Source organism: Passer montanus, unplaced genomic scaffold, assembly GCF_014805655.1.
Source record: "Passer montanus isolate IOZ18808 unplaced genomic scaffold, ASM1480565v1 scaffold153, whole genome shotgun sequence".
NCBI classification, from domain to species: Eukaryota; Metazoa; Chordata; class Aves; order Passeriformes; family Passeridae; genus Passer; species Passer montanus.
The window spans coordinates 77,114-91,236 of record NW_024362385.1 but is presented as its reverse complement, the minus strand read 5'-3'; the positions used below and the strand labels follow the sequence as shown (position 1 = coordinate 91,236).

The following is a 14,123-nucleotide window of genomic DNA, read 5'->3' as shown; positions in this document are numbered from 1 at the left end:
AACTATGGTGTGGACATGCAGTCCTTATGAATTGGGTCAAGGGACTCTGTGCTTCCCAAGGAAGCTTAAATTTGAGAAAGGAAAGATGTATTGGATAGCCTTCCTTGGGGAAGCTTGACACCAAATGTATAATGGAGGGCCTGGGGTCCAGGCTGTGTGGAATACCAAAGCACAAACTCCTTAAAGACCCCACAGAGGAGCCAGTATAATAAACTCATTTTTCAGCCAGCTTTTCATTTTCTGTTTCTTTTTGGAGTTGCCTGATGGCCTATAAAATTTCCACTATTGCATTTGTTCATTAAACTGGCTGTTCAGCATCACGTGACTTCTGTAGTTCTGTTTCTTACTCTATTAGTCCAATATAAACTGTTACTCAAATATTGTAAATTATATATTATGTACATGTATGTCTATAACATACATTATTCTCAACTTTAGTAGTTTTTAGTGTCTTAATCCTGTGTTTTAAAACACTGTTCTTCAGGGACATGTTACTCTCTTTTTGTAAGAGATTTTAATTTTGTGGATTTGGGGATTTGTATTTAGTTTAAAATGTCAGTAGCTTTATAGCTTATATTAAAAAACACACAGCAATCAGAAAATTCCACTCTTGTGAATGTGGTAGGTTCAGATTATCTGGTCGCTGCTACTGGGTAACATCAGCACTTGGTTTAAGTTAGCCTGTAAAAATGGAGATAATTGCAGTCCAATCTTTATATCCATAGTAACACTATAATTTACGATTTAGTTATTTTTAACAGTTAACTACGAAGTTTGTGGTAGAAGAAACATAATTTATTTTTATAAATGTGTAGTATTTCAGCAAATATCCTAGGTATTGCTTTCCATTCTTTCTCCTTCCCTCACAAATAAAGAAGTCTAGCTGAAGTAGTTCTGGTGTATATATTTTTTTTTAAATTTTCTTTTTAGATATCTCCATATTGGTCATGCCAAAGCTGCCCTGCTAAATCAGCACTACCAAGTTAACTTCAAAGGAAAACTTATTATGAGATTTGATGACACAAATCCAGAAAAAGAGAAAGAAGACTTTGAAAAGGTATGATAAGATAGCAGAGTGATTATAGGCTGTGAAAGAATGATAAGTGCATGCCTCTCTTTTCTTTCATACTTATTCTTATGGCTTATCCTTCCTGGACAGTGGAGTATTAAAAACACCACATCTTACATGAAGAGGATAAAGATGTAAGAAAACTACCTTTCCTGAATATTACAGTGTACATTTTCACACTTGGCAGGTTATTCTCGAAGACGTTGCCATGCTGCACATCAAACCAGATCAGTTTACATATACCTCGGATCACTTTGAAACAATAATGAAATATGCTGAGAAGCTTATTCAAGAAGGGAAGGCTTATGTGGATGATACTCCTGCAGAACAGATGAAAGCAGAACGTGAGCAAAGAGTGGAATCTAAACACAGAAATAACTGTAAGATATTTTAAGCTTTCGTTTTGCTTCCTTACCTTTTTGATTTGGTATCAAAGCTTGATTTTTATTAACAAATATGAGTGAGGTTACTAAATTGTGCATCTTCAAGGTGCTTATAGGGACTTTAAAGTGTTTAATGCTTTGTTCTACAAGGCTGGATGGATTAAGTACATTTAGACCAGGGCAATAAACTTGTGTATGCATTAATTCATCACCATTCATTATCACTTAAAAAATTCACAGTGTAAAATGTGTGAAAGTGAATTCCAGTGTCCAAAGAGGGGGATGACACTGATTTTTGTTACTGCAGTAATAAAACTTGATTCTGTATCAGCTTCATTTAGAAAATGTATTTTTGTTGTTCTTAGGTGTTAATAAGAATCTGCAAATGTGGGAAGAAATGAAAAAGGGAACTGAATATGGACAAACTTGTTGTCTACGAGCAAAAATAGATATGAGTAGTAATAATGGATGTATGAGGGATCCAACTCTTTATCGTTGTAAAAACCAGCCTCACCCTCGGACAGGAAGTACCTACAAGTATGTCCACTTTCTCCTTGTGTGGCCTGTAGCTTTTGCTCTTTCCAGGGCATTTACAATTCCTTAGTAAATTTCTTTTAATACTTGTAACTTGCTAATTTTTCAACTAGAATATGTGATGAGCCTCTTGACTTTCTGAAACTTGTGCAAATTACTTTTAAAGCCTGTGAGATAGCCGTTATGGTCAACAGTGAGTATTATTTCAGTTTTGGTCCTTATATATGTTTGAAAAAAACATTATCAGTGTAGGGTAATTTTTTTTAGGCTTGAATATTAAGGCTGTTATCAGTTCATTTCTTGAGGGCTTTCTTAATCTTAAAAATATGTTGCCTTCTGGATCTTTCTGTGGACAATTAGTTGTGTATGTGTTATTTTAATCTTGATCTGAAAGATTTCAGGATCATAGGTTAGAAATATTTATAATACATGAATATAAAGTTGAAATATTCAGGTGGGGGGAAAGTGTTTTGATCTACCCTGCTAATTAAAGATCTTTTTTGTCAGGGTTTATCCCACATACGACTTTGCCTGCCCCATTGTTGATAGTATTGAAGGTGTCACACATGCTCTGAGAACAACTGAATACCATGACAGAGATGAACAATTCTACTGGATTATTGAGGCTCTGGGTATAAGGAAACCATATATATGGGAGTATAGCAGGCTAAACCTCAACAACACTGTTCTCTCCAAGAGAAAGCTCACATGGTTTGTCAACGAAGGCCTTGTGGATGGATGGTATGTTCCATGGCTCTAGGTCAGCATTGTTCCCTAAGATTCTTGTGACTGGCACATTTATTTTTGCTTTGGGATAGTTTGAATGAATATTTAAACTATATTAAAGAATACAGATTAATTAAACTGGGTTGTGTATGTACAACGTGTCTGTTTCCTACTCTACAGTAGCTGTGTACATATGTATTCATGGCCTGTAATAAACATGAGGCAGCTTATTTTTGGACTCTGGCTCTGCTGTGGGTGGCATTTACATGTTTTCCACTCTTGAGTCATTGGTTGTCATTGGAGTAATTCCTAAAAAATGCCAGAAGAGAGCCTGGATTGAAGTGTTTCTTGTCCTGTCCATCTAGTCAAATCCATCCCACTTCTCTCCAACATGCCCTCACCCTCCTTCTTTCTATTAATTTTTTCAGATTAATTTGATTTCTGCAGAGAGTGTTTGATGGACTAGTTGTCTAGTTGTCAGTTTAATTGGAAGCTTAGATTCCTAGTTTATGCATGGAGCCACTTTTCTAGAGCCAAATTTATCATTTCTTGCCCCTGCCTGTTTTTTTTTTCCCTAGAGGTGTAGCTGATCTTATGATGGCCTTTACCCTTCCTTCCCTAAGCCCCCTTGTTAGGTCCTCAGCAAGGTTTGATTCATGTTCCTACCAAATTCAAATGTTACATTGCAGATTAGGCCTTTTTGTTTCTTCCATAAGAGGAAAAAAAAATCATAGAATTCTATCACTCATATAAAGAGGTAGCATTGTCACTTTTCTCCAGTAACATTTTCTGGGTGCCCTTGGAATGGAAATAATGGATAGGGACATAACTTTTGCCTTGCTAGGTTTTGAGAGACCTGACCTTCACTGTACATTTTGTATGGATAAGAGCTCAATCTTCTCAGTTAGATGCTCTCACCTAGCTGGGAATTCAGTGACTAAAATACACTGAGGCTGTGCCTTTCGTGTGTGGCAGTATTAGTAAAGTTCTGATAAGCGCAGAATTAGAAAATTTACTGTATGGCACTAATGGAACACTGTCTTCCACTAGGGATGACCCAAGATTTCCCACTGTGCGTGGTGTCCTGAGAAGAGGCATGACAGTTGAAGGACTAAAACAGTTTATTGCTGCTCAGGTGGGTGTTTTCTTCTGATTCTTTGAATCTCACTCGATAAGTTTCACAAATTTTTGTGAAGCTTCACTTAATGTACTTCTCACTGGGAAGTTTCTGCCTTTGAAGCTTTGCTACTTTGATGTGTATTGCTTCAACAATGGTAGTGCACATGAGTAGGTGTTGGCAAAATGGACTTGCAGGTTTCTTACTTGGAGTGGGTTTATTTTGCAAGCTCAAAAACTGTTTTTGATTAAAACAAACCATAGAGAGTTTTCAGTTTAAAGAACTTTGTTTTAAATTAGTCTAAGAGCTGGAATATTTACATTCATGTGGTGTTGTTTTTTTTTTTTTAATCCAGGGCTCCTCTCGATCTGTTGTGAATATGGAGTGGGATAAAATCTGGTCCTTTAACAAAAAGGTATGTGCTTACTCGGATTTGATGCTACTCCTGATATCCTCTTTCTAGGATATGTAGAGAATCCAGTGTTCATTGAAGTGCTTGTCACAACAAGTAGCAGTTGCAGTATGCTGCATCATTTGGCGCACTCTCAGGAAAATGGAATGTGCCCCCCTTCTAACCTGAAGAAGCACTAACCCTATTGATTCTTCTATACCAGTACTTACTTGCCTTCCTTAGTAGTATGGGAAAGGATAATGTTATTTGTGTAAATCTGATCTGAAAACTGCATTTCATTTTTCTGCTTTCAAGCTGCGAGCTATCTGTAAGAAGGTATTACTTAATGCTTTTTACCTCAGCATATAGCTTACAGTGCTGTAAGCATACATAGCATAAGCTATCATTTTGCAGCTTCATAGCACAGTCAGTCTTGCTTGTATAACAGGAGCTCTACAAATCCACTGAAAATGCATTATTCCTAGTTTTCAAAGGCTGCCCACCTCTGGGTTGGCTGATTTGTCAACATAAACACAAATTTTCCCCGATTTGGTTCACGTTGGCCACATTTCCTTTCTGTGGCAAAAGGACAAACGTACTGCGTGCTCTGCCTGGGGAGACCAAGCCAGCACTGCTGGAGTTGTGACTGAATGGCAAATCAGGAATATTGCATCTTGACATGATAAGTTGCTTTTTGGCAGCAGATGCTTGGACACTATAATAAGGCGATTTGTTTTCATGAGGATTGCATATTTTGTGTGATTGTGGAAACACCTGTTATTTTGCATTGGGATTCCTGCTTGGTTTTGCTTAGATAGTACCCAGATCTGTTCATTTAAATAGTTTTTGCTTGTCTGGCATGTGTCTTGTATTTCTTTGTGTATTTTGCATTTGATTTGCTACATACACGTAGGTTTATGAATTGGTTCTTTCTGTTGCTGCATAAATATATTTGTGACTAACAACTGATTTGAGGGGAAGAATCCACAATGGACTGTCAAGGCTCATTTTTTTAATTGGCTTTTAAACTGAGTTTCTTAGGCCTCTGACTCAGCTCTTTGTACAGCACCATATATATTAGCCAATTTTATTTACATGTGGCTGTGCAGATTGAAAGCTATCTGCAATATAAGAAAAACCAGTTGGCTGCGTACAGGTAATTCTGAGCTCAAAGACTTTATCAATGTGACAGCTCATATTTTATATGTGATCCTGTAGTTTTTAGCACCTGATGAGGGTTTGAGAGTTTTAATGAGTAAAGAACCTGGTAATAACACTATAAAATTTGGTCATTTAATTATCAAAATTATGATATTATATCATATAATACTCCTACATTTTGAGATACATACACAAGTCCTTTTCCGAAGTGTATGTTTAACATTTAGGTGTCTGACTTCAGTGACTACTAACTTATAAAAGTATATCATCGTATCACTTTATTATCTAATGTCAAGTAACTAGAAGCTAAATACTTTTTCCAAAATATAGAAAAATGTCTAGCTGTGCAGCTTTTCACTTTAGCAGGAATAAACCAAGGAGAGAAAAAAATCACTTTGTATTAATAAAAGCAGGTGTTTTCATTTGTGTCAGTTTCCAGTTAACTGGGTAGATCTCTGATACTCCTTTTGGCCTGAGATGACTACTTTACTTGAATTATATATTTAAGTGCTTCTGAACAGTTTGACAACCCAGTATTTTCATTTAATTATCAAAATTATGATATTATATCATATAATACTCCTACATTTTGAGATACATACACAAGTCCTTTTCCGAAGTGTATGTTTAACATTTAGGTGTCTGACTTCAGTGACTACTAACTTATAAAAGTATATCATCGTATCACTTTATTATCTAATGTCAAGTAACTAGAAGCTAAATACTTTTTCCAAAATATAGAAAAATGTCTAGCTGTGCAGCTTTTCACTTTAGCAGGAATAAACCAAGGAGAGAAAAAAATCACTTTGTATTAATAAAAGCAGGTGTTTTCATTTGTGTCAGTTTCCAGTTAACTGGGTAGATCTCTGATACTCCTTTTGGCCTGAGATGACTACTTTACTTGAATTATATATTTAAGTGCTTCTGAACAGTTTGACAACCCAGTATTTCAGGTATAAAAAATGCTGTGAAAAACTACAGCAGCTAGATTTGATAATGGGCAATGAAAATGCAGGAAGACCTCCTAGTGCTACCTTTTTCTTACCAAACTCATGTTGTAGAAATTCGAATGAAGTCAGTGTTATGGTACTGCCTTATTATAGTATCTGATGTGTCTGTAGTAAAATTGCAGACTTGATTGGTGCCTCCTCTACAGCCAGTTCTGTTACTGATTCTGCTGGAGTACTGGCCTGGAAAATGAGTATGAGATCAGGTCTTGTACTGCTGGAAAAAGAACAAACTCCACTTAAAAATTATTGCTTTAAATTTAGTTAACTAAAGAAAATGTGGTTCAGATGTATTAGCCTATGTCCTCAATAAAACTGTATCAGAGTACATTTTTGTGTCTTCCCTGTAAGGCATTGGGTCATAATTTTGGTTACTTCTGCTGTCAGTAGTACCCAGTTCATGTTTTACTCAGAATTTTAGTAAAGATTGGCAATTGTAAAGTACTACCACTATTTTCTCACTATTCTGTAGCTTTGGATGAAAGTGACATGAAAGCAAACTTTGAAAAAATGCAGTAACATAAAGAATACCAGTTAATGTTATTTTTCTTTTTTTTCTCTTTTTTTTTCTCTTTTTTTTTTGGTGATTGTTTTGTAAAGCATCTTATTTTTTTGTCAGTGGCATATATTCATGATCTACTTTATTTGTTTCCTGTAGGTTATAGACCCAGTAGCACCTCGGTACACTGCTTTACTGAAAGATGCAGTGGTCCCAGTAAATATTCCTGAAGCTCAAGAGGAGATGAAAGAAGTGGCTAAACACCCAAAGGTTCTTGCTTTATTCTCTTAATATTCTTATACTGCAGCTCAGTGAGGTTGGGAAGTACCTTGGCATGGAACAGTCAGGAAGGAGAGTCCTGCTTTTAGCTTGCTCAGATAGCAGGAGATCTATCCAAGGGGTACTTTTGTTTTGCCTCAGAATTATCAAAAACTGTGCAACTACTAAACGTTTGTTCTTTTAAGAGGGAACTCTTTTTGTAAATATATAGAGTGTGTATAAAAGGTGCCTTAAAAGGCTTCTCTGGGACTTTTCAGAAGAGGTGAGTCATTACAAGCCTGGAGTGCTGCTCAAGCTGGTTTTCCTATTATTTGATGCTAACTTTCACAGAGGTTAAATATTAAATTTTATTCAAGCTCTGTGGCTATAATACAGTAAACACTCTTTATCCATTAACAGTGAGGTGTTTTTTAAGTGGTTTATAAAATCAGGTTTTATGTGGAGAGGTAATATATTAACCTGTTGATTCTGTCAATCTCTGGATTTTTAATATGACTTTTAAATTTGTATAGCAAATAGTTCTTATCAAAAACTAAGAACTTGCTGATTTGATACTTTTAGTATCCAGTAAACAGAGTAATATCCCCTTAAAAGGAGGTGTGTTACTGACACAACTCTTTCTTGGTGCTACAAGTAACAAAGATACTTTCCTTTGAGTCTGATGTCTTAAATTGTTTTTAAATGTCACTGAAAGCATCCCTTAGTTATACTTATGTACACTTACACTGAGAAATGAGTGAATACTGCTGAGGCTTTACTTCATTTTTTTGTTTTGATTTTGTTGTTCTGAGTGCTCCTGTAGCCATTTCTTGTAACTGAGAGTTGGACATTGGGTTTCCCCTCTTCCCCTGGCTGATAACAAGGAAACAGGTTTTGAGCAGATGTAAGTGAGAGTTGTGGCTCTTCAAGGCTCAAAGATGCTAAAGTTTGGTCAGATGTCAGCCAGCATATTAAAACAATGATAGTACCAGTAAATGCTGCCTCCAATATGTAATGAAATAAATACTGACCCTCCAATATGTAATGAAATGAATGTGACCAGAGGGGACAAATTGAAAACTCCTGACCAGCTGAGAAAGTCTGAACTCACAGCTGTCAGCCTTTTTAGAAAATAGAAGTTTATCTCAATTGTTGAGATACTTTAAAGCTGAATATTTTAGAAGTGATGTAGTTCTGGTTTCTGTCTTTACAAATCTATGCAGCTAAAAGAAACTCCGTATATATTTCCGTAATAACTTTATAAAAAAGCAAGAAATGAGAGTTCTGAAATTAGTTTTAAAGGGAATTTGCATAGCAAAATGGAAACGTGAGAAAAGGTTTGGGTTTACCTGTGAGATCTTAAAGATGCATGGACCTTAAGGAAACGGAATATACTGTCAGTGGAATTTTTGGGTGTATTATCAGGGGAATGCAGACAACACCTGTAAAAGAAACCAGAGAGAGTTGTGGAAAAACATTGTAGCTTTGCATTACTGTTATTGTCCATCTTCTGTCTTCATCTGTTGTCTTTGAAATGTAACCCATTATTCACAGAATGCTGACGTTGGGTTGAAGCCAGTGTGGTACAGCTCCAGAGTCCTCATTGAGGGCGCAGATGCAGAGACCCTGGTGGAGGGAGAGGTGGTTACTTTCATAAATTGGGGCAATATCATCATCACCAAATTAAACAGGTAACCTGTTCAGTGGCAGATGAAATTAATTTTTACTTTCCAGCGTTTTGTTGCCTTTTGTTTTAACAGGAAGCTTGTAACAGTAAAGAATTGATGGTTGGCCATATATGTCTATTCTATGATTCTGTGTCTATAAATCTACTTTGAAATATGCCATGAAGCTGCATGTTAGCATAGTGTGTATATTTCTGTAGATTCAGGTTGGAAATCATTAGTCAGTCCTGATACTGCATGTCCCTGTCATCCAGTGCTCTCCATGATTCTGTGGTAATATTGCCACTGTAAAACAGCTTTTTCAGACAGAAAAAAACCACCTGAATGTTAACAATTTTCCACCCCTTAACAAATACTGCTTTTGCATAGTGAGAAACTGAACCTGCCGCAGTTTCAGTTGCACAGCTGTTGAGGTGGGGAAGGAGACCATTTAATGTCATCATGGTATCTTTGAAGTGGTTGTGTTGAAACACAGAATGGAGTGAGCTCTGATAGAGAACATAAATATGCAAAGACTTTTTTCCTCATGCTTTTTGCTCTATATTGATATTTAAGACAACAAAATTAATGGAGAACATAAATGGCAGTGAATGCACTCTTTCATTTTGTATGATTCACACTTCAAAAATTAACTCTGAACACTTGTTTGCAGTATTGAATCAGAACTGGTCATTTAGGCTGTACAATTATAATTTCTGTTTTCCTGTAGAAATTCAAATGGAAAAATTGTGTCCATCAATGCCAAGTTGAACTTAGATAATAAGGACTTCAAAAAAACTACTAAGATCACTTGGTTGGCAGAAACTCCACATGCACCCCTCATCCCAACTGTCTGTGTTAATTATGAGCATCTGATCACTAAGCCAGTTCTAGGTAAAGATGAAGACTTCAAGCAATATATCAACCGAAATAGCAAGGTGAGTTGTATTTTTGTCTCCTTTAATTCCACAAAACTTCATGTTGGTTTTGTTTGTTTGTTTGTTTTTGGTTTTTTTGTTTTGTTTTAATTCAATGTTTCTAGTTGTGGTTTTTAAAATATAACTGTTTTTTTGTTCAACAGATAAATTGTGCTGGTGTATCTAGTTTTTGTGTTTCCATGTAAGCTGTCATAATCTCAAAATTAAAATATGACTCTTGTTTATTCTCAGTTGTTAGCAGGCTTTTACACATGTGAGACCAATAGTTTGAGTTTTTGTCTTGATACATTCTTACAACATAGCATCTTCTTGCTAGTACTTGTTCTTCTGTTTCTGGAATTAAGTAACATTTTGACACTTGGAAAAGGAGTAAATCACTACTATCCTTCTACAACTCTATTTCTTGCTTTTCCTTTGCTCTGTTAGACATGGACTGATTTCTTTTAATACTTGCAGCAAGAAGAACTGATGCTTGGTGATCCGTGCCTTAAGGAGTTAAAAAAAGGAGACATCATACAACTTCAGAGGAGAGGATTCTTTATTTGTGATCAGCCCTATGAGCCAGTGAGGTCAGTTACCTGAGAATGGCCTAAACAGACGACACAGAATTTGCTTTAGCTTACTGTATTTTAGTGTTTTCACACACATTGGCAAGAGTAATGTTGTCTGCAAATGTTTATCCATTACCATGATCTTTGTGAGGAATATCTCTGTGGACTGGCATTGCTTTTATTTTTTATTACGTTCCTGCCTCTTCAAACTGTCTTAAGCCAAGTATGTGGTACTTGAGGTGCACCCCAGCTAACCTGGACTTGGTAATAAGGTCGTGGTTTCGTTATGATTTGGAGTATAGAAATTAAGTAGCAGTGCTACAGAATAAAACAGGCATTTTTCCAATTAGGGTGTGCACATAGTACTTAACTGTAACACTTTCTTAGCAAGCTATCAAAACATCTACATGCAATTATAACATAAACATATAAATATTATAAAAAATGGAAAACGTGCATGCAAGAGGAATCATTGCAGATCCCCAATTATGTAAATTTAGGTAATTACAGCTGTGTATCAAAGATAAACCTGCAGTTGTGTGAAAGCATCTTTTAGAAAGAGTAGCTCATTTGTTTCAATAAATGTTTGATAATCATCTTTTATTTCCTTTACTGTTGTATTTTCTATAAATATTTTTATAGTCCTTACAGCTGTAAAGATGCCCCATGCATTTTGATTTACATCCCTGATGGACACACTAAAGAAATGCCAACATCTGGGTCAAAAGAGAAGACCAAAGCTGAAACTGCAAAGAAAGAGGTAAACTGGTGGTTTAGGAAAGTACCATAAAATGTATTATTATACATCTATTTCTGTATGAGATTACATGCTGAATACTTGGCTTGTTTTTTGTTTTTTTTTGTTTTTTTTTTTTTTAAGGCTAGTTCAGCTGTAAAAGGAAAATCTGCTCCAGTTGTTGGACATGCCTCTACTCCATCCTGTACTGAATCATCTGAAGGTCACTTGATCATCTACAACAAGGTGGCTGCACAGGGTGATGTAGTTCGTGACTTGAAGGCTAGGAAGGCAGCAAAGGAAGATATTGATAAAGCTGTGAAACAACTGCTGGCCTTGAAAGCAGAATACAAAGAGAAGACAGGCCAGGAGTATAAGCCAGGAAATCCTCCAATATCTGGAAATTCACAGTCATCAAAGCTTAAGAACTCTGGTACCTTGGACAGTAAAGCTCTGTATGATAAAGTAGCAGAACAAGGAGAAGTGGTCCGAAAACTGAAAGCTGAGAAAGCATCTAAGGTGATGATTAAAATAATCCTGTGGTTTTGTCTGGGTTTGCATAGCCCACTGTTCTCTCTGTGGAGGTGAATGGGTGCTTATGGATCCAGGGTTTTTATTGTGGTCATCATTTGGACTGGGCTCTGTTCTGTCAAGACTTGTGTTTTCCAATACTTACTTCTTCAGTTATATTTGTATGATCAAGTTTGTATTGGTGAATTCCCATATTTCTGAGGCTAGTGCTCTGAAGCATGAACAGAATTTACCCAACAGCAAGAGTTAAGTATCCAAATCAAGTCCTTGAGATTAAAATGCCTTGGCAATTTCTTCATTTGTTTAACTTGGTATGGTCAAATTATGTGACTTCACAGGACTGAATTGTTGCTGTTTAGACCTTGAAACAAAGCTCCAAAACCAGAAAGGAAAGATCCAAATGCCACAGATGGTTTTGAGAATCTTCCTGTCTGTAACTGTACATAGCAAACATAGCTACTGTTAGCTGTGTTATTTCCTTTCTTTTTAATGCAGAGCAAGAAGAGAGGGAAAATAACGTAGTTTGCCCAGTGGTTAAATAATGTTGATAGTAATAGTATCTTGATGGCACCACAGAATCTAAATAAATGAGAAGATCTAAATTAATTTATTGTTATAATTTTACTTAGGATCATTAGGGTTGTATAGCCCTTAAGAGGAGTTACTTTGTTAAAATAGGAAATTATTAGAGAAGACTTCTCTGAATTACTCTACTAAGTACTTAGGAAGATGGAATAGGTGCACATAAACTGCAGGTCTTTTTATGAAAGTATTTGTGGTACTCTTGAGAGTCTTATGTCTCTATATCTTTGTTCCTCCTCTTTTTCACCCCTTCCTTTCTTCTTTCAGGATGAGATAGGTGCTGCTGTGGAAGTCCTTTTATCCCTAAAGGCAGAATATAAGCAACAGACAGGCCAGGAGTACAAGCCTAGAAAGCCCACCTGTGGCCTTTGTCCCTCCTCAGTGTTCTCCTGTTCCCACTCCTCCATCCCCATGTGCAGTAGACAGCAAGGCTTTGTACAGCAAAGTAGCTCAACAAGGAGAAGTGGTCCTCAAGCTCAAATCAGAGAAAGCTTCAAAGGTGTTCTACCTGTGGATACTTCTGAGTGGAACAGTGTCTTCAGTTTAGGCTAAAACTCAACGTCAGGTTTTGTGAAATTTGAGGAGCAAAACATAAGCTAGTTCCATGAAGTGCTTTCCCAAATTCTCTTGAGCTGATGATATGGCTGACTGCATGAGTTCTGTGTTAGCACATGGAAAAGAAATAAGTTGTTTTTTAGTCATACAAGATAAAGTGAAGCAGAGTATAGGCAGTAACTTGAAAGAAGGGCTGTAACTTGGAGCCAGAATGGCAGCAATAAATTTGGGAATTACCTGATCATGACCAAACAACCATTATTTCTTCAGAGCTTGTGTATTTGCTACTATTCTCCAGTGTGCAGCTCATGGACTGCTATAACTGGAGGGGACTAAGCCACCTAAATGGGAGGCTTTTATGGCATAGAAATCAGCCCTTACCTACACTACCTGAGTTAGCCCTTTAGTGTACAACTTGTAGGCCTTCTGGCTAAAAAGTTTTACCACAGAACTTAGCAGTAACAGCTTATACTTGCAGGATAGCTCTAGAAGTTTTATTACAACAGTTGTGTTAGTGCCATTCTAGTAATGGCTTGTGTTAGCTCTTGTGTTACACCTCTGTCTTATCTGCAACTGCTGTTTTTTCTTTCTTGCTTCAGGAACAAATAGATGAGGCTGTGAAAATTCTTTTAAACTTAAAAGCAGAATATAAACAAAAGACAGGTCAAGAGTACAAGCCTGGAAATCCACCCTCAATGCCTTCTTGTCTATCTTCCACTGCACCTCCATCTCCTGTCTGCTGCAGTAACTTAGCAAGCTGTAGCTTAGTGGATGGCAAAGCACTTTATGATACTGTAGCTGAGCAAGGGGAAGTCGTACGCAGACTCAAGGCAGAGAAAGCTTCCAAGGTACAATAGGCATTAGAGTGAGCAATTGTAATTGTAATCACATTTGACCACTGGGGGGAAATCTTTCACCAAGTAGTGATCAAGCTCCCTTATGTCCAGGTCATGCATGCTCTGATAATGCCAAACAGAACCGTTCTAGTGCTGGATACTTTCCTGACTCAGATATATGAAGTCAAAGTTAACCCCTCATATATAGGTGAATAGGCATGAGCATGGCAGATATTGACCTTGCAGAAGTGTTTAATGTATTTTACTGTTTATTGCTGTATTTGGGACAAGTGACTGTTCAACTATCTAGTGTGCTGTAGCAATAGCAACATCTTTCAAAACAGAGACAGATTCAGTGATGGTTGTGGAAAAGAACAGGAGACAAACCTGCAGCTTTTTAGGTGCTTCTGGGGGGCGGGGTGGGGGGGTGTTCTGCCTGTATTTCCACCTTGCAAATTAGTTTTGATATTGGGTTGTTTTTTGCGGGGGGTTTTGTTTGTTGGTTAGGTTGGTTTCATAGCCTGATAATCAATGCTTCTGACCAGTTCTCTCTTTAATTCTCACCAGTAAATCTTGCTATTTGTC

General features: G+C 36.8%; 1 protein-coding gene across 2 annotated transcripts in view; it reads left to right on the top strand.

Moving 5' to 3' along the window:
* EPRS1 (glutamyl-prolyl-tRNA synthetase 1) overlaps window positions 1–14,123 on the top strand; it is a 39,381-nt gene that overhangs the window by 10,891 nt on the left and 14,367 nt on the right. Inside the window, exons 7-19 of one of the 2 annotated variants that reach the window (XM_039702044.1) lie at window positions 931–1,057; window positions 1,257–1,449; window positions 1,818–1,989; window positions 2,494–2,727; window positions 3,763–3,847; window positions 4,185–4,244; window positions 7,047–7,157; window positions 8,700–8,836; window positions 9,540–9,747; window positions 10,204–10,316; window positions 10,941–11,058; window positions 11,179–11,553; window positions 13,302–13,550. In XM_039702044.1, coding sequence (XP_039557978.1) covers window positions 931–1,057; window positions 1,257–1,449; window positions 1,818–1,989; window positions 2,494–2,727; window positions 3,763–3,847; window positions 4,185–4,244; window positions 7,047–7,157; window positions 8,700–8,836; window positions 9,540–9,747; window positions 10,204–10,316; window positions 10,941–11,058; window positions 11,179–11,553; window positions 13,302–13,550 — 2,182 coding nt within the window. The remainder of the gene's footprint in view (window positions 1–930; window positions 1,058–1,256; window positions 1,450–1,817; window positions 1,990–2,493; window positions 2,728–3,762; window positions 3,848–4,184; window positions 4,245–7,046; window positions 7,158–8,699; window positions 8,837–9,539; window positions 9,748–10,203; window positions 10,317–10,940; window positions 11,059–11,178; window positions 11,554–13,301; window positions 13,551–14,123) is intronic. The other variant, XM_039702045.1, reaches the window with a different exon arrangement.